The sequence below is a fragment of the Glycine soja genome, chromosome 6 (assembly GCF_004193775.1).
Source record: "Glycine soja cultivar W05 chromosome 6, ASM419377v2, whole genome shotgun sequence".
Lineage (NCBI taxonomy): Eukaryota > Viridiplantae > Streptophyta > Magnoliopsida > Fabales > Fabaceae > Glycine > Glycine soja.
The window spans coordinates 9,691,511-9,717,261 of record NC_041007.1 but is presented as its reverse complement, the minus strand read 5'-3'; the positions used below and the strand labels follow the sequence as shown (position 1 = coordinate 9,717,261).

General features: G+C 33.2%; 3 protein-coding genes across 8 annotated transcripts; 2 read left to right on the top strand and 1 right to left on the bottom strand.

Moving 5' to 3' along the window:
* The first annotated feature begins 2,023 nt into the window (after positions 1-2,023).
* Positions 2,024-4,872, top strand: LOC114415463 (chalcone synthase-like). Its single transcript, XM_028380154.1, has 2 exons — positions 2,024-2,261; positions 3,684-4,872. Exons 1-2 carry the CDS (start codon positions 2,093-2,095, stop codon positions 4,685-4,687), a joined length of 1,173 nt encoding a protein of 390 aa, XP_028235955.1. The 5' UTR covers positions 2,024-2,092; the 3' UTR covers positions 4,688-4,872.
* A 3,439-nt stretch (positions 4,873-8,311) lies between these two features.
* Positions 8,312-18,814, bottom strand: LOC114415461 (PHD finger protein EHD3-like). Of its 6 annotated transcripts, none has more exons than XR_003667361.1 (7): positions 18,009-18,814; positions 16,346-16,531; positions 15,912-16,244; positions 15,123-15,212; positions 14,945-14,989; positions 12,538-13,712; positions 8,312-8,881 (listed from the first exon to the last, which is right to left on the bottom strand). XR_003667361.1 is itself a non-coding variant. In XM_028380149.1 (7 exons), exons 1-6 carry the CDS (start codon positions 18,381-18,383, stop codon positions 12,789-12,791), a joined length of 1,953 nt encoding a protein of 650 aa, XP_028235950.1. In that variant the 5' UTR covers positions 18,384-18,814; the 3' UTR covers positions 12,010-12,662; positions 12,781-12,788. The 6 variants fall into 6 exon arrangements, 5 of the variants coding, with proteins under 5 accessions (XP_028235950.1, XP_028235952.1, XP_028235954.1 ...); XM_028380149.1 differs by lacking the exon at positions 8,312-8,881 and having other exon boundaries at positions 12,010-12,662; positions 12,781-13,712; XM_028380151.1 differs by lacking the exon at positions 8,312-8,881 and having other exon boundaries at positions 12,010-12,644; positions 12,781-13,712.
* A 1,691-nt stretch (positions 18,815-20,505) lies between these two features.
* LOC114415460 (BTB/POZ domain-containing protein At4g08455) lies at positions 20,506-23,121 on the top strand. The gene is made up of 2 exons (XM_028380147.1): positions 20,506-20,898; positions 22,375-23,121. Exons 1-2 carry the CDS (start codon positions 20,566-20,568, stop codon positions 22,822-22,824), a joined length of 783 nt encoding a protein of 260 aa, XP_028235948.1. The 5' UTR covers positions 20,506-20,565; the 3' UTR covers positions 22,825-23,121.
* The last annotated feature ends 2,630 nt before the right edge of the window (positions 23,122-25,751 follow it).

Below are 25,751 nucleotides of genomic sequence, written 5' to 3'. Positions count from 1 at the left end.
TCATCCTTCTCCACTCGGGGGCTTTGTCCTTCTCCACTTGGGCCTTTAGCCTGTATTTGACCAGTTTCATGATTCTCATCAGGAACTTCAATTAGCAATTGTATATTCCTTTGATTAGATTTTAAAGGCTTTTAAGTTTTAATCAACCATGATTTTCCTTTCCTCAATTTTTGTACCTATTTTTCATTCACTCTTCTTTATCTCTCTCCTTTCTGATGATATTTTTCACTTTTTGTACCTTCTATTCCTAAAGCTGTCGAGCAAATAAATTAAATGTTTCTCCTGGTAGGACCTATATAAGATAGATTTATGTATGGGCCAAATCTAGTTAGGTCTGATTCGAATCTCTCGAGTCTAGTCTAGACCAGTACTGCCAAATACAGTTAATTAACATATACTGTGGCTCACCAATTGAGAAATATAAAACTTCAGAACTTTGGCAATTGGCACTCTTTATCGCATATATTATTTGAGTTCTATGACTGACATGAAAACTAAATCGAATTTATCTTTTTCCCATTGTAACAGTTGATACGTACGGGAGCTGAAAATTAGATAAGAGAGTTCACTTATTTAATTTCCGAACTAGCTAGCCTCAACTTCATAATGTGTAACACTTCCAGTGCTTTTCATAGGGGTGAGAAAGCATCGTTCAAAGTCATACCTGATATGTTGTGCGGCCATTAGCGGTAAACAAGCTAGCCTCTTAGGCCCCATTCATTAGGTTACCATACATCATAGGCCTTTTCTTATTGTTCTTCAATTAAAATTAGAATCGGTAAAGTTTCAAGTCAAAGATAAGACATATGTATATTAGAAATTTAATTGTTATTAGTAAAGTTTAGACGATTTAAATATAAAGTAAATGTTGTATTTTACTAGAGGAAACTTGTTTGAATGGATGTATTGAAAGTTATTTTTGTTTCAATTTCTAAGAGAACAATTTATTATAGTTGGTGACAATCTTCACTATAAATAGAGAATAAAATTAGTGGAGAAACAATACACGAAGAAAATGTGAAAAAAATTGTGAAACAAAGTCATTCTATTGAGAGGAAAGTGTCTTTGTGTGATAATGTTATCATTTATTGTGATTATTGAGTGAGGTACTCTGGTTCGTAGAGTGATATACTATTTGGGGTGAGTTATAATCTTGTAATAATTTTTATGATAGGAAAATACTTTTGAGACGATTTTGTGGATGTAGACAAGAGGTATCGAATCACATTAAATTTTTGTGTTTGTTATTATTTTTTTTTATGGTGTAATCTTTGTTATTTTCTCACGATCCTTTGTGGGTCTAAATAATTTTATTTAGTATATTATCCAATATAATTTGTCCTCCATAACTTATACAATAAAGTTAATATTAGTAGCTATAAAGACAAAAACACTCATTTTAATTAAAAGTACTAAATTTCAACTTTAAGAATATTATTAATCAGTATCCTTAAGTCATTAATTAAGTAATTAAAAAAATAATTATTGTAAAAACATAAGAGAGTATAAAAAAATATGAACAATGTAATTTTTCTTGATTCAATAAAAATATTTTTATTTTAAATTTTTTAATCAAATTTTATGGATACGAGATAACATTTGCTTATTAAAATACTAAGATAACATTAGCTAAAGAAAGAAGATATCTAAAGAAGAGACAGAGAGAGAAAAAGTAAAAGGATTTGAGTATTTAAAAAGTAAAAGGATTTCGAGAGAAAAATCTCAGTTTCTGAAATGAAAATTTACTATTAGTAAACTCCACCTCCCCCTCTCTCGCGATCGTTCGTCTCCAACTTTGACTTTTCTCCATCTCAGTCACATCTCTCAGCACAAAACATAAATAATGGAAACTATCCCACGTGAGAACTGACAATAGACAATGACTGAAAAGGCCAAGAGGATTACTAATTGGGCTTGGGCAATTAAGTTGGGGGTTGGGGTAGGTTCGTCATATGGGCTTAGTTAGGCAGCCCTAGTTAATGCAGCAGCAGTTATAAATAAGTGCAGTCTTCCTTTTGTCCTCAAAGTATTTTGAAATATTTTAAAAAGACCTATATTTGGTAAGCCAATCAAATTGGACATTAATAAAGGAATGGAGAGGGCAGAACAAATTGGAGGAGGCAAAGCTGTGGCCACAGTCCTAGCCATTGGCACAGCAAATCCACCCAATTTCATCCTTCAGGAGGATTATCCTGACTTCTACTTTCGGGTCACCAATAGCGACCATTTGCACCGCTTGAAGCAAAAGTTCAAGCGCATTTGTATGTTTCTCATATTTGCATCACTTTCTCTTGCATATATTTTTCTGATAACTCTTTGAATGAATGCATGTGTTTATTGTTCTATTTCATAAATACTTAAGAAAAACGTAAACTATATTAATCTTTTCGTAAGATAAAATCAACTTATGTATCTTAATTTTTTTAGAAAAATTATTAAAGAAGTTAAATGAAAACAACTTCTTATAAAAGTTAACAGCTCAAGTTAATTTTGGCTTACAGAACAAACTTGGTTCATTTTTTTAAAATTTTCTTTTCCTTTAAGTGTTTAATTACAAATAAATTTAATTAAAATTACCTAAGAAAATTTGTATTTATAAAAAAAATTTAAAAATAATTAGTATATTCTTTATTGTTAATTTACTTTAAAACTAAATTTAAAAGACCTTTTGCTATCTATTTTCATATATAACTGTAGATATAGAGTTGTCTTATCTTTTATATATCATCGAAAAAATAATAAGTTGTTATCATAGTTTTGATTTTGCCTATGGAAAGCTATTTTAAAGACTTATTTATTTGTTTATAATAATCTTGGATTACAAAGATTTAATATTTTTAAAAGGTAACCATTTCTAGTCTATGCTTTTATTACAACAAAACTCAATTTGTTATTTTAATAAAATTTTTGAGTTAATGATGATACCATTCACAAGGAATTAAAACTCACGGGGTTGATGGGATAGAGTAAGATAGAGTATGGCATCTAAATAGTTACATATATGTTCAGCCTTCGCTCAATTTTTTGTGGTAATTGAAAGCTTTCCTTGTCTTGGATTGAGGTTCTATATATCATCTCCTTGTGAGAAGCTAGTTTCTTACAAAGTAATAAATTAATGTTCGGATGTCTATTAGAAGAACTGTTCACGTTTAATATTTGATCATATTCTTAGCATAATTAATTTTAAAGAAAAATACAAGTGGACAAACAAACAAAAAATATTGTTTTGTCTTTAAGCTAATTATTAAACAAATGTTATGAACCAAAACTTTTAAATGGTTTAAAATGAAAATATTAAATGTTATACTTTTTAATTTTTAACAGGCACTTTATAATTTTTAATGATTTAGGGGAAAGAAAGTAGCCAGGAAGGAAGAAAAGAAATACTACCTAACGTTTAGGCAAGAAATGAGAGAAGGAGCATTGTCTTTTTTTATTTATGTTTTGAAATTTTAATTCCCGAAAATATAAAATTATAGATAAATTTGTTATAAAAATAGTAATAATGTGAGAAGTTCACACTTCTGGAACATCGTTAAAATAAGGTTAATATTCATTAAAAATAAATAAACTAATAATCTGGGACGTGTTGTACTTGAAAATTGAAATTCATGGTCATATCATATGTTTGACTCAAATGAATATTTGCGTATGCATGCATATACTGATATTCCGGAGCAAAGGCGAGAATTCAAAGATAGAAAAGCGACACATAGTCCACACGGAAGAATACCTAAAGCAGAACTCAGACAGCGGCACGTACGATGGCCTTCCCTTGGAGACACGACAGAATGTCCCCACGGAACAGGTAATAAAATTAGGTATGGAAGCAGCATCAAAGGCCATTAAGGAATGGGGCGAACCCTTATCAGAAATCACACACCTCATCTTCTACACCACTTCTTGCTTCGGCTCCGTTCCCGGTCCTGACCACTACCTCTCCAAACAACTTGGACTCCGCTCAACGGTCAACCGCCTCATGCTCTTCAGCCACGGTTGCCACGCTGGCGGCACCATTCTCCGCGTTGCCAAAGATATCGCGGAGAACAACCCTGGCTCACGTGTTCTTGCCGTCTGTTCCGAGACCATGTTTGCCTCGTTTCGCGCTCCTAGCGAATCCAACGTTGAGGTTCTCGTAGGACAGGCTCTGTTCGGAGACGGTGCCGCCGCCGTCATCATTGGCGCGGATCCTAAGCACTCCATCGAGCATCCACTCTTCGAACTCGTGTTGGCTTCGCAAACCACTGTGCCTGACACCGAGAATGCGATCAAAGGAAGTCAACAAGAGAATAGGTTGGTTTATTATTTGGATAAGGACATTCCCAATATTGTAACTAACAATGTGAAGAAGTGTTTGGTTGATGAGTTGGGTGAAGTTGGTTTCGTCGACGAAATTGATTGGAACAAGTTTTTCTATGCAATTCATCCGGGTGGGGCTGTTATTGTGAGTGGGGTTGAAGAGAAGCTAGGGTTAGAGAAAGAGAAGCTGAGTGCGACATGGCACGTGCTGAGCCAACACGGGAACATGTGGAGTCCAACTGTGATTTTTATCTTGGATGAGATGAGGAACAGGTCCAAGACTGAGGGGAAGAGCACAACCGGTGAAGGGTTAGAGTGGGGGATTTTATTAGGGTTTGGTCCTGGTGTGGCAATGGAGACTGTGCTTTTACGTAGTTATCCATGTTGATAAATAGTTACAAATACTACTACTGCTTATGTTTATGTATTTATGGGTATCTTTTTTAAGAATAAATGTGGTAACTTTCTTCGTAAGAGAAATTAAATGTAACATAATCGTTGTATGTCACGATTGTTTTAAGAGTTTGGATATTGTAATAATGATTTAGACAACACGGCCTAGTTGTTCGAGAATTTACTATCTTTCGAGAATTTACTATCTTAGAATCAAGATATATAGTACTTAAAGTTTCATTGAACTTTAAAATTCTTCTAATAGCATAAATTTTCTATAAAATTTGTCCGATGCAATAAATTTTCTATAAATATGGCCAACGTAAAAGACTAAAAGGCAAAATGTATGGTGCTTTCTGGATGCACATCTAACTTTGCTAGAATGCAGCGGAAAGAAAATTTTCAAACTGAGTAATTTTTTTATAAAATTACAATTCTGGTCACTCTTTAATTTATTATTTATAGTTTTGGGTCTCCTATTTTTTTCACAAATTTAGTCTCAAATTTTATAAAATCTACAATTTTGCATGCCTTTATTTTTTTATATATTTTATGATTAAATTATTTCTTGAAGGTATAACTATGTTAGATCTAAAATTCAATTGAATCAAAATAAAAATAAATAAAATATATACAAAATTGAACTAAAAGTACAGATTTTTTAAAATTTTGAGGATTAAAATTGAGGAAAAAAATTAAGAGAATCAAGATCGCATATTAAGAATTAAAGGAGAGAAAAAATTAATTTAACCTAATTTTATTATGCATAATAATTATACTTTTCTATAATCAAATTAATAAAAATGGAATCCATCTGAACACACTATATGCCAAGGAGTTGGCATAAAATAGATACAAATACAACAAAATATTTACATTGTGTTTGGAACGTGTGAAAAAGAAAAGCTGAGAGTTTGACAGCAGTCAATTGAGGTGAAAGAGGAAACACACGCTTGTTTGGAATGGGTGAAATGCAACTGAAAGGAGATGAATAACGTGGGACTCGTCTGAAAAACTTTCACCTCAAAGATGAGGTTAAAGAGGAAGAAATGAACAATAATAGCCGTTTAACATGGAATGTTCTTGTAATACTCTTTAGTTATTTTTTTTTTTACCTACATAATCGTTATGCCTTTTATAGGCAAACGAATATTTTAATGTGCAGAAGAAGTACTAAAGTCATTACAAAAACATAGTTTTACTCCAGCCAGTTGGCATTCTAATGAACCCACATACATATGTTTTCCCAATTGCCCACCAAAGTTTCCCAGCACACCCTGCAAGTTAGGAACAAATATGGGTATAAACTACTAAAACCGAATCTTATCGTATACTTTCTGGTCAAAGATCATAATTGATTATGCTGATAACATAATAAATTATGCTCATTCATTTGAAAAAAAAAAAAAAACTCAACATAATCAATTATGTCATCTAACTTAAAAGAAAAAAACTTTGTCAAGCAATTTTCTTTAGGGTTGGGGTGGTAAAATAGAAATTTCATAATTGTTTAATTTTAATTTTTTTTTCTTTTATTTTTTACCTAACCACTATAGTTTAATTATTTCATCTTTTTTTAACTCTCTTTTCATCTATTTCTGTTCCTCCACCATTTCCTTCTTCTTCTTTTTTTTTCATTCATCACTACCAAACACATTGTAAGTCTCAATGCATCCGCAAAATTAAAAGCAAACGCCGGCACAAAAGAAAAAAAAAGATGAAATTATAAGTTTGTAACCTACATTATTTTGATGGCAGATTAACACAATTTATGGCAAAAAGATATGTTGATGCTCCTTACTTGGACTGTGAATCAAACGTGTTAGGTCTGATCTGAATCTCAAGAACTTTCGCAATCTTTATCGGATATATTATTTTGGTTTCTTTGACTTTACTGACTTGAAAATCCAATTTTTCTCTTTTTCTTTTTCCCATGATAACAGTTTATTCGGGAGCTGAAATATTAGATAAGAGAATTCACTTATTTTCCGCATTCGCACTATCCTCAACTTCAATGTATCAAAATATTATTTTTTTCTATTTGGATATTGGACGAGGAGATGCCAAAAACGACGGAAAAGGCACCAATTGAACATAAGAAAATGCACTTTTCTTATCAACGCTTCGTACCGTAATTTTCTGTGGAGCAAAGCGGATATTGGTAAACACAAGTCCTTGGTTGCTTGGTCAATAATTTGTTCTCCGAAAAAAGAAGGGGGGTTAGGCCTTTTTAATATCAAGGACGGGAACCTTGTGCTTCTTTCCCGTATTCTGTGGGACTTTCATTGTAAGAAAGATTCTCTATGGGTTCGGTGGGTTCACCATTACTATTTCAGAGGGAGCGATATGTGAAATTATAATTCTTCTTCATCAGATTCAGTTTTGATAAAGAAAATCATTCAAATAAGGGACTTTATTATCTCTAAAGAGCTAAGTACGGAATAGGCCAAAAAGAAGATTCAATCTTGGAGCACCAATGAACAATTGCTTGTTGACAAAGTCTATGAATACATTAGAGGTGTTAAGCCTACTGTTAGTTGGTGTTCTGTTATATGGAACCCAGCAATCCCCCCTAAGATGTCTTTCATTTTGTGGCTTGCTAAAAGGAATCGGCTGCTTACTCTTGACAAAGTTGCTTTTTTGAACAAGGGTTCCCTCTGTCCTTTATGTTCAAATGAGCCTGAGTCAAATGCTCATTTGTTCTTTTCTTGCAGGAAATCTCTCCAAGTTTGGGCTCACATTCGTGATTTGACTCCTTTCCGCAGGCGTTTCACTTCTTTACAGCGCATTACTGACTCTTTAATTAGGGGCAGATCCACATCAGGTGTTCAAGGAAAATTACGTTGTCTGGCTATAGCAATTACAGTCTGCATTTGGCTGTCTAGGAACAAGCTGATTTTTTTTAAGATTATCAATTTTCTGTCATAGAGGTTATTAGCAAGATTAAGTTTCTTATGTATAGACAAGCGCACCTGTTGCATTTGTTTTAACATCTTGATATATGTCTTCTTGTATTAGGGAGACTTTTGATTTTCTTTAAGTGCGGGGTATACCCCGTTTATTATTGTATCATTTTGGATTTAATATAATTTACATTTTTTCCCAAAAAAAAAAAAGTAGTAGTTCAGTTTTGTACCGCATCTGTAAATAGATTAATTAGAATATGGCATCTGTGATTTTCTCTATTTGACTTGTACATCAATTGGCATAGATCGGTTTATAGATGTATGGCGGGCGTGAGAAATTAAATAAGAACGGGTTCTGGCTACGGTGAAGTAGTTAAAAACTGATGCACCATTTATGACCTGCTATAGGAGATAACACCCGGTTACATGAAAAATATAAAATTTACAAATGAGAGCCTCCTATGTCCATCCTATACTGATCATTTGTCTTCTTCCTAACACATTACCTGTGAATCCTTTCTATCACATTCAACACAAACTACACTGGTTTCAATTACCAAATCTGATATCAGTTTGATTTGCAAGAAAATTAAGTTCTGGATACAACTTTCCAATAAATTTCAATTCATTCTCAGTCATTCTATCAAACAATTCATGGGCATTTTTAATTTGGTCATATTTAATGCATGTATGAACCAAGGAAGCCATCACAATGGAATCAAAAGACATTGATTTATGCTTGTACACAGAACCTTTCACATGGCTCCCAAATTAAATACAAAATTTTGTCCCCAGAACCTAACTATACAAATCAAGAAAGTGCAGAAATTAACAATGCTATAAAGACATGTATAAACGCCAATCAATGAACAAGGGGAACTTTTCCACCCGATTACAAATTTCTATTATCTCCATTTCAATTAAAACACGACATCCATAATCAGCTTAAACTAGGGAAGAAAAAAAAATTCCACTGCAACAGTAAAGAAATTCCAGCGAATAACAACCTCTAATAGCAATAGCATCAATGAACATATACACGCAACTTATCCATCATAAAAGGTTTCCAAAACACCCAAATCTGGAAGAAGAAGAAAAAACTCGGATCTATGAATGTCCAACACCTCTCTGTCGCAAAATCTCATATCTATGAATTTTCTTACTGTTTCTGCCGCATTTGTTGAGGCACAACACCTTTGAGGAGCAGAGCTTAAAACACATACTTACGCAAAACCCAGATTTGAAGGGGAAAATCTCAGATCTGAAGAAAACAAAGCCCACATCTGAAAAAAAATAGAAAACAGATTTGAAGAAAACCCAGATCTGAGAATCAGTTCAGGCTATGGTGCTTTCGTTTGAGTTTGAGAAGGCATTGGGAGAAACTCTTTGTGCTTAAGAGCAATGGTTGTGCGACTGTGTCAATTTCACCGAACGGGTCGTTATACACCAGCAGGTAAAAAAAATCTCACTCATTCATTATTTTATTAATATATGTAACGGTAAATTCAAATGCCTTATGGTGAATCAGTTTTTAGCAAGTTCACCTTAGCCCACAACATAAGTACATTAGCAAAATGTAAAAAATTACTGTATATCCCACATCAATAGCCTAGGAGAAAAAACGATGTACAAGAGTAAATTTTAAATCAAAGTAATCAATGCCCCGAACAAACGTTGTGGATAAACAAACTGAAAATATTCTCGAGAGAAACCCCAATTAAGTATCTTTTCTTTTTCAATTTTAGATGCAAAGTTTTTAATAATTATGTTAATGATTCATCTTTGTCGAAAAAATTAATCTGACAAACTTTAATAAAATCTCTTATCTTAACAGCATCTTTTTATCCACAAAATTTAGAAACGAAATATGACTTAAAGAATCAAACAACATAATATTGCTAACCCGGCCTAAATTGATTCAAAATAAAAGTGACATTATTTTATTTTAATTTTGCATCAAAATGCACTATGGGAATAAAAGGAGCTATAATGAATGAATCCTCCCATGACTCAAGCAATATCAAAGTAAACATGTCCAGTGTCCGACTCCCCAACATCCTCCTCCTCGGGTCCCCATCATAGCCGTCAACCACACACCACTCTGCCTCAAAAGCGACCAAGAAGTGTTCGATAAGTGCCCTGTGTCTTCATTTACTCACCGGTGAAAGAAAATGTGGCAATGAAGTGTGCGGTGTGCTTAGACGAGTTTGAAGAGTGCGACATGGTAAAGAGGCTGCCAAAATGTGAACATGTGTTTTCCACCAGAATTGTATTGATGTGTGGTTGTCCTCTCGCATAAACTGTCCCATTTGTCAAAGATGAGACACTTATCAATCACTTCTTGGTCATTTCTGGGAAGAAGGCAGGTGCGGCAGACAATAACAGCTAAGGGGACCCAAGGAGGAGGACAATGGACAGGTCCACTCTGAAGTTGCTTGAATCATGGGAGGATTCATCCATCATAGCTCCTTTTCCCTGGTATTGGTACATTTTGATGCAAAATAAAATAAAATAATGACACTTTTATCATCAGTGACGCCTGTCTCTGCCTCAAAAGCAATCAAGAAGTGATCCATAAGTCTACTCAAAAGCAATCATAGTAGATAAACTAAAACAGCTTTATTGCATTCATATTGGAAGGTTAATTTGCTGCCATATGGATTGAAACCAAGACACTCAGACATAATTTCACTCAACTAAGACCCTTCAACAATGTAGTCTCATACCTTTAACAGTCATGTTTCATTTCTGAATTTTGTAGATAAGAAAAACTGTTAAGAAGCAACCTCAGAGTAAACATGTCCAATGTCGGACTCTCCAGCGTCCTCCTCCTCAGGCCCCCATCATAGCCATCAACGACGCCACCCTCTGCCTCGAAGGCAACCAAGAAGTGATCGATAAGTGCCCTTGTCCTTGTTTACTCGACGGTGAAGGAGAATGTGGCAGTGGAGGGTGTGGTGTGCTTGAGCGAGTTTGAAGAGTGCCACATGGTAAAGATGATGCCAAAATGTGAAAACAGGTTTTCCACCAGCAATGTATTGATGTGTGGTTATCCTCTGGCATAAACTGTCCCATTTGTCAAAGACGATGCACTTATCGATAACTTGGTCGTTTCTGCAAAGCAGGAAGGCACCAAAGACGACAACAGCGACGGAACCCAAGGATGAGGACGCTGTGGAGTTGGACACATGGACACAAGACAGGTTCAATCTGAAGTTGCTTGAATCATGGGAGGATTCATCATCACAGCTCCTTTTAATCCCGTGTAGGAGCATTTTGATGCAAAATTAAAATAAAAATTTGACATTGTTATGTTGAATCAAACTTAGGTTGGGTTAGCAACGTTAAGTTGTCTCACTCAAACTCAATTTGATTTTTTAAGTCATCTTTCGTTTCTGAATTTTGTGGATAAAAAAAACTGTTAAGAAGCAACCTCAGAGTCAACATGTCCAGTGTCTGACTCCTCAATGTCCACCTCCTCAAGTTCCCGTTGCCGCCATCAGTGACACCTGCCTCTGCCTCAAAAGCGACCAAGAAGTGATCAATAAGTGCCCTGACTTTGTTTACTCAACCGTGAAGGAGAATGTGGCAGTGGAGTGTGCAGTGTGCTTGAGCGAGTTTGAAGAGTGTGACATGGTAAAGATTCAACCAAAATGTGAACATATTTTCCAACAGCATTGTATTGATGTGTGGTTATCTTCTCACATAAACTGTCCCATATGTCAAAGATGAGGCACTTATCAGTCCCTTCCTTCTTGGTCATTTCTGCGAAGGAGGAAGGCCTCACAGACGACGACAGCGATGGGCACCCAAGGAGGAGGATGTTGGGGAGTTGGACACTGAACAGGTTCACTTTGAAGTTGATTGAATCATGGGAGTATTCATCTATCATAGCTCCTTTTAATCCCATGTTGATGCATTTTGGTGCAAAATTAAAATAAAATACTGACATATTTATGTTGAATCAACTTAGGTTGGGTTAGCAACATTATGTTGTATGACTCAAACTCAGTTTGAGTTTTTAAGTCATGTTTCGTTTCTGAATTGTGTGGATAAAAGAAACTGTCAAGATAGGAGATTTTATTAAAGATCATCAAATCAATTTCTTCAACAAAGATTAATCATTTAACATAATTATTAGAAACTTTGCATCTAAAATATTGAATAAGAAAAAAAAAACTTGGGATGAATTTGTTATCTAAAAGATTAATGGATGTTCTTACAAAAAAAGAAGAGCCATTGATGAAAGCACTCCCAATAAATGCTGGTTAGAGACACACCAAAGCTTGGTGAGAAAGCAGCTTCCAAAGCTCTTAAACAGTTAGGAGGAGTTCGTGTATATTCTTAAATTGTACAAGAAACAAAAGATAAAAATTAAAAAACTGAAATAAATCAAACTTCTCTCGTAATATAAAATCAACTAATATTCTTCAACATTTTCAGCAATTTCTTCATCTAACTTTTCTACAAAAGCCTATAACCTTACAAGGGCTTATTTGTAAGCTAGAACTTACCTCAAGCTATTTAAAACTGAACCTAAACAACACCAAGACTTTTGGGCTGCAACCATTTACCATCAAATATCATGTTACCAACCTTAACTAGCCCCTTCTGAACTCCCAAAACAAACAACAACTGGAAGAGTGCTGGTACGTGGTACTTGAAAAGGCAAAATATATTTGATCAACTATCAAGTGCATCAATGCAGAATAAGCTCTATACAGAAATGGTAACAAAATATTAAATTCTAAACCATGAGGGGGAAAAATCTCCATTCTTTTAATTTTCGAAAGTAACAGAACTTACAACTATTGGGAAATATTGGCTTACAACATCCCAACCCCAAATACAATATTCTGAATGAAACAAGCAAAGCAGCCAATTAAACTTCATATCAACCATGTCTATAGCCTATAGTCTATATGCTACAGTATCTGACCTGCTTACTCTGACAGATGGCACTTAGAGCAGCTTCAGATTATGCCTTTTGCTCTTTAGCCTCTCTAGTCATGTCTTTCCATGTGATGTATCAAAATGTCGGAAAATCTATGAAAGTTTTACAGCCTACCAAAATATCAGTCATTCAAAAAATGCAGCAAATGCAAAATACTGTGTATTAACAGTCAACAAATATGAAGTTAAAGTCACTACTAACAATAACTGGAAGGTTAACGAAGCCCACCACAAAATTCATGTTCTCTGTAACTTGATGTGGCTTGCCGCCTCTTTCTCTTCAAAATTCAGAGTATTGGCTGCAGTTAAAAGCATGTCCATTGCTCCACCACTTTCCAATTCCCGTGCACGTTTATTGTTGTGTTTCTTTTCAAGATTGGCATTTGGCTTTGCAGCATCTTCACCATTTCTTCTTGGCTTGTTAAACTCATATGCCTTTTTAGCCTGGTGGATTGCTTGTATTCCAGCATCACATTTTCTGCAGAACCAGTTCCCTCTTGGAATAGAAGTCCGCGGAGGTTTCATGCAATAGATGTGATATGCATGATCACAGCCATCACACAGAACAATCCGATCATCATCTTGATCAGTTAAGCAAACCCGGCATAAACAAGAAGGGCAGTACCAACAATGACCATATGACTTCAACTGATTAATTGTTAAACACCTTACATGGTAGTATTTATTGGAGCAAAACCGATGGCCACATATTTTTATTTTTCCACCATCCACTTCATTTTCACATATCTTGCAATTGGGTGTTTTTTCCTCACCTATGGAAACTTGAATTCCATCAGAGGTGCAATTTGAATTCTCTTCAAATTCATTTTGTGTTTCCTCAATTGTAGGAAAGCTTCCATCACCAATTACATCATCCAGGGTCTTTGCATCATTTAACCTTTCACATAGCACACAATTCTCATGGAGAGATTCAATCACATTAGCAGTACAATTGGCACAATACCAGCTTTTGTGAGGTATTATTTCTTTCACTGCAGGCTCAATACAGGACACATGGTATATCTCTTCACATGAATCACAAACCAAACAGTCTGTGCCATCTGCCTTCTCTCCACAACACTTGCAACTGCAAATTTTGTACATAGCACATGCTTGTGTCTGTTCTGGTTTCATGCAACAGTCAAATTCCTGGTTGGAGTACTGTATGAAATGACAAAATTAAAAAAATTCTCATGACCATTTTGATAAATATCTCAAGCAAAACTCTAACAATATCAAATCAAATTAGTACCAATACAAGGCAAGGGTTTTCAAGTGTAACATTCTATGCATCATTGATAAGTTTGCAAAATCTAGCAAGATTACAGACAGGACTTTCAGACATAAAATATTACATGAGCAAACAAATCCCATTCCTGACTTATTCTAGCAAATCCTTAAAATGCCATAGGAAACAGTAAATGCATTATTTGTGTCTTTCTCAGTCAAACATCAGAAAACAAGGTTTTCAAGGTAAAAAAAAAAACATTTTGCAATACGTAGGGTTCGATTTACTTTTCATTCATGAAACATGTACTATAATCATGGTTGGAATCCACTGTCCCCAATTATATACATATGAAATCAAATAGATACAATCACAGTTGTTAGCATCATGTACCATAAGCATACCCTTTTCTTAAATTTCAAGTATTCTATCCCATTATATATCTTAGAAAACTTTGACAGATAAAAACTGTATTGGACCACGTGACATAAGATACTACTAAAATAACTAATATTTTCAACATAATTAATTAATTGTCTCCTTGCATGTGGGGGATATAACTATGTCTTCATGCTTCATAACTTAACAGTTTCCAAAAGAAAAACATTAAATGAAGAAATTTCTGGTCTCTGAGTCTGGCCAAGCAAAACAGACAAACAAAGCTAAGGGCCAGACACAAAGATTCCCCAGTACAAGAGTTACACCTACAATGAAACACAGGAAAAAGGAAAGGTACAATTTTGGTCACTGCTGTTAAGATTCTGGCCTGATTAAGAATCAACAGCATGTGTTTCCACCACTATCAATGGCATGTGGAAATTTTCTTCTTAAAATTTTTTTTCGTAATTTTTTTTCAAAATTGATATATAGATATACCTATTTGATTCCCAGCCATTAAAAGGTAAGATGGATTGCATTTACAGTATTATTTCAAATTTTCTCAAAATATCAGATGATACACGTCTCTCCAATATATAGTCCGTAGAGCTACACAAATTGTATCTTACTATATCCTAGCAAAACAATAGTATCTCAGACTCTGGCTGCTGCCTTAGATGTGATGCTAGAGAAAAGAATTATCTAAAATTTGAAGATATGTCAAAGCAAGTGACATCTTCATGATCATCATCTATGAAGCATAAGACTAAAATTTTAAAACTCTTACCACTTGCTTCTCATCTTGAAATGTGCTCTGTGCTGGAATTCCCACCTAAAGGTAAGGAAAAATTAGGGTTTGCATAAAAGGAAAACAAATAGTAGCAACATACATAGGAAGAACACAATAAAATCCAGAAGCAAAGAAAACAATGAAACCTAAGAGCTTTGACAAAGAAATTTATTACCAGCTCAGAGTAGGAAGTTCTTGACATGTTAGAGAGGCTCTTGGCAAGAGCAACAATCTCATTACCAGCGTCTTGAAGCTTTCTCCAAACCTAAAAGCATAATTAGTACAAAATAAGAACCAAAAACTAATATGGTTAGTTTGTTCAATGGTAAATTGGCTATACAATTGACTACACCAAACAAACCCTAAACAAAATTATTTATGGTAGAGTTCTTGCAGATGTAGCTGCAGGTCACAGCTCAAAACAGGAGGAAACAGGGTGTTCAAAAGATAAAGAACAATATTTAAAAAATTTCACTGTAGCAAGCTAAAAATTAATAAATACAAAATAGGACCAAATTATCAGGAATATTGCAAGGTTATCAAATTGAGATTATATATATATATAAATCAATTTTTCAAAATCTAAACCACACAACCTAACACTGCAAAGATTTTACAAAATAAATTATTTATCTTAAAATATGAAATTATTTTGCCCTTGATTATAAGTAAAACTAAAACCCAGTTTACAGTCCAAAGAAAGGATCTGTTCACTGGAGAGTTAAGAGCTAATCAAACTCAAATATTTAATGCATAAAATACTCATGATTGAACTTTTGTTAGTTATAACATCTAGAAATAAATATTATATTGATAACAAAGAATGCATAAGCATCATCGATAAGACCTAAGACCCCATCATCATGGTTCAAGGTAAATCAGATATTCGATCATCTACAATTTTCAATTGTATCATATAGGAATCAACAAATTGTTGAATTAAAAAGAGACTACTTAAATTTACCTGTTGAATATCTGACAAGAAGAGTGTTGGTGATTGTTCATAAGCTTGCTCCTTCATCCTTGAATTCATGACGGTAAAGTCAAGTACACTTTCAGGCTTCATTCCCTGGAAATTTTCAAGTAAAGCCTTACATAATGAACTGAATTTTTCTGAGGTTAAAACATTACAGAGCACACGCTGACACATCTCAGTCACACCATGGTCAGGTGATTCACTAGAACCTCCATTACACATGACATCTGCATGCCCATTAGCTTCCTTCTCTGTTCTATGAGAAAGTGGCTCAAATTGCAAAGAGCATTCTTGTCCATCTTTGTCAATTTTAAAAGTTTCCTGCAAACAAAATAAGATGGAACATAAAATAAAAGAGACCAAAAATACTTTAGGATAAGTTGAGTAAGCAGGATGTAGGTAGTTCTAGCTGAAGAACCAACCATAACTGTAGTGGTATGATTATGTTTAGGATAATGAATAAGTGCTTCCCTTATGCACCCCTCTATGCCGCCATTGCCATCACCTAATGACTGATATAAATGCTTTAGCACAATATTTCCCCACTGTCCATGGGAGCAATCATCTGAAGTATTGCATAAGGCTACATCACATGGTTTCGTCACATCCTACAATAAAAAAAATAATCAAAATACAGTGTTGAAGATATAAACAAGAAACCGTATTTATCGTCCCATGCTGTTTAGTGATGTACAAAAAAGTAGGACCCAAACAACATGATTTTTATGAAATAGAAGAAATTAATTATTATTGAACTATGACAAAAAAGGAAGACAATTTTATCACATGTTTCCTACTGTGCAGTTTTTTGCATCTCAACCCTCAAATTACATATCTTGTACACATCAATATGGTATCATTTTATACTTAACCTGCATGTTATCTTATTATCAATAAAATCATTGAAAATTGCGGCATTCCTTATATAAACCAAGCAATTTAGCCCCTCGTACAACCAAATTTCTACATAATCAACTATGAATTTATCAAAGTAAATTGCATTCCCGGCATTTAGCACATAGGTTGCAACTTGGCTGACTCCATTTATAGTATACCCCAGAATAAATGTGTAGATACAGGAGGATCTTATCGTAGCAATGCCTAACACAAACAAAGCAAAGATAGTAAATTAGTCCCCTCTTGCCATCAAAGTCCACGGATGGTCCATGATCAATATATTCTTGTATATCCTTTCCAATGTGTCCATACTCTGATATATACTTATCCTAAGTTGCAACTTAACTCTGAACATAATAGATTTTAACTAAAAACAGCATAGGTACACTGGAAATAGTAATAACAAAAATTAAAATAAAACTGATGAACCAGAGTTGTGGGTGGACGTTCTCATAATTTTTTCTGTCATTCAATTCACAAATTTAACTCAACGTAACCTAAAGTTACAAAAATGTCAATCAAATGCATCTCATCTACTTAGCTAGCTTATTTTTATAAGCAGAAATGGTATACTAAAGATATATAAATAAGACTTCGAGTAACTCCACAAACCATCTAGAAAACAAGAGCATCAATGGAAAAAAAAATATATGCACAATAAGTTGCATTGACTTCTAATTAAACATTAGCATTTTTTCCAGCTGATATTTTTTTCTTTTATATATCAATCATAAAGCTTTAAAATATTAACTGATTTGTAAGTCATTGCAAGTAACCAAAAACCTAAAACCTGATACATTAACAGGCAGCTAAATGATGTGCCTATAAGTAACCAAACACTGCTCCAAATAACCTAAGAAGGATAATACTTCTTCATAATCACATCTTTTATTCCTGTTTATGACTAAAACAACTATAACTAAATAACTAATTACTAATGCACACCCACAAAAACAAGCATATCCCTTTGAAAACTAGGCACGGTTACCAGTTGCAAGCACAAGTGTAGATTACAAGCTAAATAGCTAGCTGAAAACATTTTTAGGTTTTACTCATGTGTGCCTTTCCAATTCATGTCAAACAATTCTAAAAAACCCCTTAACGCAAATTGACACGCTACAACAAATAATTGGCCATCATAGGTACACAAATTGAAAAACCAAAAAATAAATAAAAAGGATAGTAAACCTGATCTGCTATGTGAGTTGAAGTTTCCACGTTTTTTCTGCATTGTTCCTGAACTTCTCCTTTTGAACTTGACTTCTTACGCCTCTTATATGTTTGCAAACATTCAACTCCACCAGAGTCCCCTTTATCTGCAACTGCCACCCGATTACAAAAGGTTTCACTTTTCCAGATCCTACCCTCTTCAGCAACACCATTTTCATCAGCAATTGCAACCCCAACATTCATGGCTTCACTTTTCAAGAGCTGGCCCTCTTCAGAAACACAATTCCCATCCACAATTGCCACCCCACCATCCATTGCGGCACCTTTCAAACACTGAACTCGTTCATCAAATTCCGTTTTATCAGCATCGCTTGTTCCATCCTCAGTCCCCATAAAGAAAAAAGAAAATATAGATAACAACAACAATAAGCGGTGCAGAAGAACAAAAATAGGGTTTTACAATTTCCACCGACCAACCTTCAAAGATCCAAAATTTTGACAAGATTTGACTACCCAAATGCCTCCTAAAGCGAAACCCTAAAAAACCTATCAGAAGTCAAAACACTCCACTCAGTTGCCCCCAAAGAAATGATGACGAAAAATTGCAAGTTGAAGGAGGAGGATGCGGTAGTGGAAATCTGAGTTGAAGTGCAGCAAATACTCTTTTTATATGTGTGTTAATCAAAAGAACAAGAAAAAAGATGTATATATTTATGTATCTGACATCTGAGTAATTTTGAAACCGATAACGGACGACGCGTCTTCGCAGTTTCCTTCGCACGCTGACTGTGTGTGCCAGCTAGAACTCGCGTGTTGTTTACTTTCTTTGTAATTCTTATTGCGTTCTTTTCTCAACATTTTCTCATTATTACAGGTGGGAACAGGTGTACTACGCCAATGTTATTTTGTCTGTTCATTTTTGGTTTGTTATTTCATTGTTTTAAAATAAGTATTGAAATTTTATTTTTCCATTTAATTGATTTAATGTTTCATCTGTTTTTATATACTAAGGTAAATTTTATAATTAAAATAACGTGTAAATTATTATAAACTCTTAGTGTATAGTGCAGTACTTATTTTTTTCTTATGAATAAGAAAATCAATTATTTTAACTAAACAGTAGTTTATAGTTTGAATTTTAGATAACTACACAGTGTTGTTAAATATTTAGAAAATTTGTCGTCATAAGAGGAAATTGTCTTTTCATATTAAAATTTGTTTGGTTAATGATAGCATATTTTTTTAAAAGTAATGTTCATAAAGTTTGATTACTGTAGCACTTTTCTAATATATAAGATTTTCTTTACAAATATATGCTTTATTAAAATAATTTGATCAAATCTTTTTTTACTCAAATTTTATTATATGACACTTACCTAATTTAATTACAAGATTTATATAAACTTATAAAAAATATTTGCAAAATAAAATTGAACAAAAATAATTTTAAAATATTTTTACTATTATTGATTATTTGATTTAATTATGACGATATTTTACTTGGTTGAAGTATTATTATGACTTCTATAATATTAGATATTGAATTACAATATTTTCATCATGTTAAAAAAATTTAATAAAATAGTCGGAGATTTCCGTTTTAAAAAAATAAAGATAAAGAAGGATTTATTTTTTTACAAATTTCAAAAGTAAATAATTTTTTCAAAATTAAAGAAAGATATAATCATGTGGATAAGTTTCTAGAAAATGATAAACCCTAAGTGAACAAATTTTGTATTTGAAAAATGGTAATATAGTCTTTTCAAATAATTAAAATTTTCTCTTAAGTTGGAAAAGTTTAGATTCCCACTTTCTTTATGATTTTTTTTGGAAACCTAATTAAAATCATTCTTGAGAAATTATTTCCTAAGAATGTTATTTTAATATATATATATATATATATATATATATATAATTTGTAATTTAAGATTTTTAGAAAATCAATTTTTTTCTCTCTTACCAAACATTCCTAAATAGCCTTACACGGCTTAAACATATTTGTAATTTTTGTTATGAAAAGGGGAGAATTTTTTTTATTATCATATAACTTGTTAAATAATAATATTAAGAACATATTTAAATGATATACATATATATATATATATATATATAGTTTGTACATTACATATAATAAATACTATTTATTTTTACATAATTAAAAAATATTATTAACAAATATTTTGAAATATATGAATTGTACTACAACTAAAATATATTAAATATTTTTTTAAATATAAATTATATTGTAAATTTATAATGAATAATTTAAATAAAAATATAATATTATTTTAAAATATTACCAGTTTATAAAAAAATATAAAATTAGGAAAGGTAAAAGATGGAATTAATTTAAATTAAAAACAACCCTAATATTTTTTTCTGTACAAACAAACCCTAACAAAAAATTTAAAATTAATTAATTAATTAAAATAAATTAATGAAGAAGTTTGACGAATCACCAAACGACGTTTCTCTTGTGAGTACTGAGTACTACTTAAGTATACAAGGTTGGGTTTTTTCTTCTTTTTTTATTTTTTTTGTTGTTGTTAGGAGCGTGCGTGAGAGACAGCACATCATGGTACGGAATCGGAGAAGGATGCCTCCGCGGCGGTGCACGGCGTCTATGGGCAGCAGCAACGGGAGCGAGAGCGATGCGTCAGACTTGGTGATGCGGTGCCTCTCGTGCGAGGAGGAATACGACATGGACGACTCGGGAACCTGCAGGGAGTGCTACCAGGAGGCCAACGAGGCTGAGGAGGAGCTCCGCCGCGAGATCGAAGAGCTCAAATCCAAAGTCTCCTTCCTCACTCTCCCCTATCCCAATCTAAACGCTTCCACCGCCGATATCATCCTCGTTCCCGTCGACGACTCCGACGCCGTTCCCATTCCCGCTCACAAGCACCTTCTGGTCAGCCAATTTCTTCTCTTCTCTTTCAATTGAGACGAAGCATGCGTGTTGCTCTCCAATTTTAAGTGGTTACTGTGATTTAGTTTTGTCCAATTGATTTTTTATTGATCCTTGTTTATGCTGATTTTTTATTTGTACGAAAAATTGAAGTTATGTGTAAACAGTTTATGAGGTCAATTTTTTATTGATCCTTTATTTTATTTATTTTTTGCTTGGTTTGCGGTTATGCTCGTGGAAGTTAAATTATACTTGTTTTTTTTTTTTAAAGTCTAAATTTTACTTGTGTGAATAAGGTTTCATGCGTATCTGGCATATAACATTTGAATTTAGAGTAAACCGTCAATTAAATGGTCCTTAAAGCAAGATGAAATTACTTGAGTAGTGCTAGAAGTATTAGAAATCATGTTGAGTGGTCCCTTAAATATTGAAAATCCCTTCAAATTACTTGATGAATTTTACTGAAATACAACAACTTAGGTCTAAACTGATAGATATTCAGTACTTAGGAACTACTTGAACAATTTTATTATTTTAGGGTCTATTTAGGATGCAGCCTTTTTTTTACTAGTTTGGCAATGGATGGTGATGATTTGGACTGTTTGATAACCAAGAGCATATGTGGTTTTAGGTTTTTAGGAGTCATTTTGAAATCCATGCTAGGGAGGTGAATAATTGGCTATTTGGCAGAAATTTTATCTTGTGCAATTGCACAAAATATGGGGCACAAGGCATGTTTTCCTAAAGGGGGAAAAAATGCTTCGAGCAAATGACCCTCTGATTTCTGACAGCTAAAGCAATCAAGCTTTAAGTTGATGACAAGAAACTTTTACATTACATGCCATAGTATACTAGATGGTGTTACCTATCTTGTCCAAAGTCAGGATAGGAGTGAAGGAGTAGTATAATATGCTATAATAATGATCAAATGAGTTGAGAAACAATTTTTACCAAGGATATGTATTGCTCATGAAAGGCTATAACTTTTAAATAAACTGATGCTGTAACTTGTTTCAATCATTTATTCGTACTTTTGGTTATTTCATTCTGTTAACTGGACAGAAGGAAATGCCACCTAACTTGTTTCCTAATCCAAAATTTGGCTTCTTTCTTCTTATCTTTGTTTTTGTAATTTTCTTTAAGAAATCCTTGACAATGGAATGTGAATACTGAATAGACTCTGAAGCTGTATGCAGATTGGATTCAAGAGTCTTTTAGTTTACACCGCATTGAATTGGGCTCAATTCGGATATGTACTCAATTTTGATTAACGAAATTTAACACAATCTTTTAATCCCTGACCGTTTTATTTAACCAATAAATGAGGGGAGCATCACAAATACTTTGGATGTTGCTTTCCGGTGCAGTTAGGCATCCTTGATTAGATTTGCTACATTGATGTTGTTAAATGTTGCTATGATTTATTCTTGTGTTTTGGCTGTTCTTAATGAAACTAATGATATTTTATGATACGATTAGGTTAGTCGCTCTCCTGTTTTCAAAGCAATGCTTGAGAACGATATGGCAGAAAGGCGGAGTGGCACCATCAAGATTTCTGACATATCATATGATACCCTTAGTGCTTTTGTTAATTATTTATACACTGCTGAAGCGTCCCTTGATAACGAATTGGCCTGTAACCTGTTGGTTTTAGGAGAAAAGTATCAGGTGAAGCATCTCAAGACATATTGTGAAAAGTATTTGATCGCCAAAATGAATTGGAATAAAGCTATTTCTAACTATGCCTTTGCATATCAATACAATTGCAAACAATTACGAAGTGCGTCCTTGGCAGTGATCTTGGACAACATGGACCTGCTCACTCAAAATGAATGTTATGCGGAGCTGGTGGACACTAATCCTCGTCTTGTTGTGGAAATATATGAAACATATATCGGCAAGCAATTAAATACTGCAGGCGCATTTTAGGTTATTGGAACAGAGCTAAGGAAGCTAGTGAAATCATCTTTAAGCTGAGGTGTGATACTTCAGTTGGAATTATATTCTTGATTAGTAATTAGTCTGTGGTAGTATTTAATTGTACATTATCATACACTACTACAATTAAACATGCAATTGGACCTAATACCTCTTTCATTATAGTATTGTTCTTTCTAGATTACCTTTTGGTTCTTGGTAGATTGGGTACCAGGTATTATTAATTTTTATTAGTGCAGTGATTATCGATGGAGATTCCTTCTAAATGTTACTATTGTTGAAATGCCATATTTACTCCTTGAGTGCCCTTTTTGCTGACTGACTTCTTCAGGAGGAATAAGAAATATTAAGAGATATTGGGTATATGAATCTGAAGGTTGAAAATGTTGGATATGGTGCTAACTAGTACTTATTCGTCTGCAATGAAGCCTATTTCTGAACCTCAATACTTTAGATAGATTGAGTGGTTTGATGTTGCATTGTGTTTCCCAGGGGAACAAAAATATTTGTTGAGATACTCAAACTATTTAATGCCTTGGCAAACTTTGGTGTGTATATATATATATATATAAATTGTATCCTAGTAAAACGTAGGAATGTTAGTTAATCATATCATCTGATATCCTTTCTGAACAAAATGATTTTGCTCTTCTTGTGTTTAATTCATTACACACTGATATAAACTTAATGTCCGTGCTTTAATTAGACAGTTTGTAAGTCTCTGTTAAGCTAAGAATTGTAAGATAATAGAAGTAACCTTGGCACATGAAGTAAAATTCATGATCATGTTACACCAAGTTAAAGCAGAAATTCCCATAAATGCACAAGCCTTTGTCAGAAATAGGATTCTGTAGCGTCAAAAATCAAGAGTTTAAATGATGCAGGGCACACTAGAATCGAGCAGGCATAAGCTTAAAGATCAAATCATCTCAGTTTGGTTAGTTTTTGACTTTGTGGATGGTTTTATTTTTATAAACAAAGAGTTAACTTTCACTGCTTATTAAGCTCTGAATTTAACAAGCTCTGGTTTTAACTTTCACTGCATATTAAGCTCTGATTTTAACAAGAACTAAAATTTAAAACAAAAACAGACATTAAGTAAATAATTTAAATTTTTTTCACGCTTAAAACGTCTTTGCTCATGAAAGTATACACTACTACGAAGAAAAAAAAATATCACAAAGAATTGTAATATGAAACCCAAAACCTACTTCAAGATTCAGATAAAAATAAAGGTCAATTTGTTTAAATTTAAAAAAGTAATTTTTTAAGAAGTAAATAAACTTTAAAAAACAAAAAATGTATTTAAAAAAAAAGGGTTTAGATAAATACATTAAAGAAGTAAAGCAAAATTGCTTATTTTATTACAAAAGTGTTTTTTTATATAAAAAAAAAAAAACTAAACAAACGGGTCAAATTTATCAGGACGGCCCCAAAATTATCAGCTTAAAAAAAAATTGAGCCATTTTAAAGCTACCAGATAGATCACATAAAGAAAATGAATAAATTTTAAAATTTGAGCCATGCTCTTGGCTTGTGATGAAACCATCTCCATCCAAGTCGAACGTCTTGGCGAGGTCGCTCTCGAACTCCTCCTCCGTGTCTTCTTCACCTCATTGTTCAGCTCCGATATGGAGTTCTAAAAGAACAAGAAATCGCTGAAACCAAGACTCTTCTTTTCCACAACCGATTCAGCTCCTCAAGGCTCACGAATCCGTCGCTATTCACGTCCAATCTACCTTACCGTAAGTATATTTTTTCTTGGAAAATATTGTATTAGGTGAATTCAATCCAATTTGGCATTGGAAGTCAAAATCAAACCAGAACCTTGAATGGTTCTTCCTTTTTCTACTCGAGCACGGTTTCAATGGCGGTTCTCCGAGGTCACTTTCTGTATGATTTCACAGTTTGTCAATCATATTTTCATACGAGTGCTGCTGTTGTGTTGTTGATAGGAAGAAGTGGATAAGCAATAGCCCATGAAAGTAGGCCCAAATTTATAACCGCAAATATTTTTCCTTAAAAAATTAATGATTAATTTCTCCAGGTGTAAGACATTTAAAGAGTTGACCTTCCAATAGATTTTTTTCCAACTTATAAAAAGTTAGAAGAAGTAACTGAGAAGGTGAGATTTCGCTAATGGATAAACTTTTAGTTTTTAATTATAGGACTAATTTGTCACGGATTTTTTTTAAAAATAATTCCAATGTAAAATAAAAGACAAAATTTAATTTATATTTTCTTTAACGGTTTATGTTTGTTTACAATCAATTTCTTTCATTAAAAGTAACAACTGATTTTATGATAAGTGTTTCTAAATAACATAGTTATAATCAAAGTTTAGATTTTTTTCAGCTTTTGATTATTTTTTAAAAACTGAAACAAACACATGAAAAATTAACAAAAAGTGGTTATTTTATAAAAAAAAATCTAGAAAAAAAACTATCAAACAAACTCATAATTTTCAATATCTCATTAGGACATTTTCCCTATAAGTTTAAGAAATAGTCCCTTTTATTATATTAGGACCAAAGAAAAAAGAGTGAAATCTACAGCTATATCTTCCATAAATATGGCAGCGTGCGCAGGTTGGTATGCTATTTTTTTTAATTAACAATTTAGTCATCAAATTATTTTAAACGGAATAATTTCATTTCCAAATTTTTAAAAGGATTAATTTAATCCCCAAGTCAAGTTCTTAAACATGAATCAATTTGATCCCTGAATTTTTAAAAAATATTCAATTTGATTCTCATTTTTAAAATAAATCAATTTAACCCTAAAATTAACCAAATTGATAATTAAGTTTTTTCTTTTTTTCCCCATGCAAACGCAGATTGGTTTGCTGTCCAGGGAATCACCAGATGCGTCACACTACAAAACAATTATGTACTTTTGAATTTAAAGTATAATCGAGA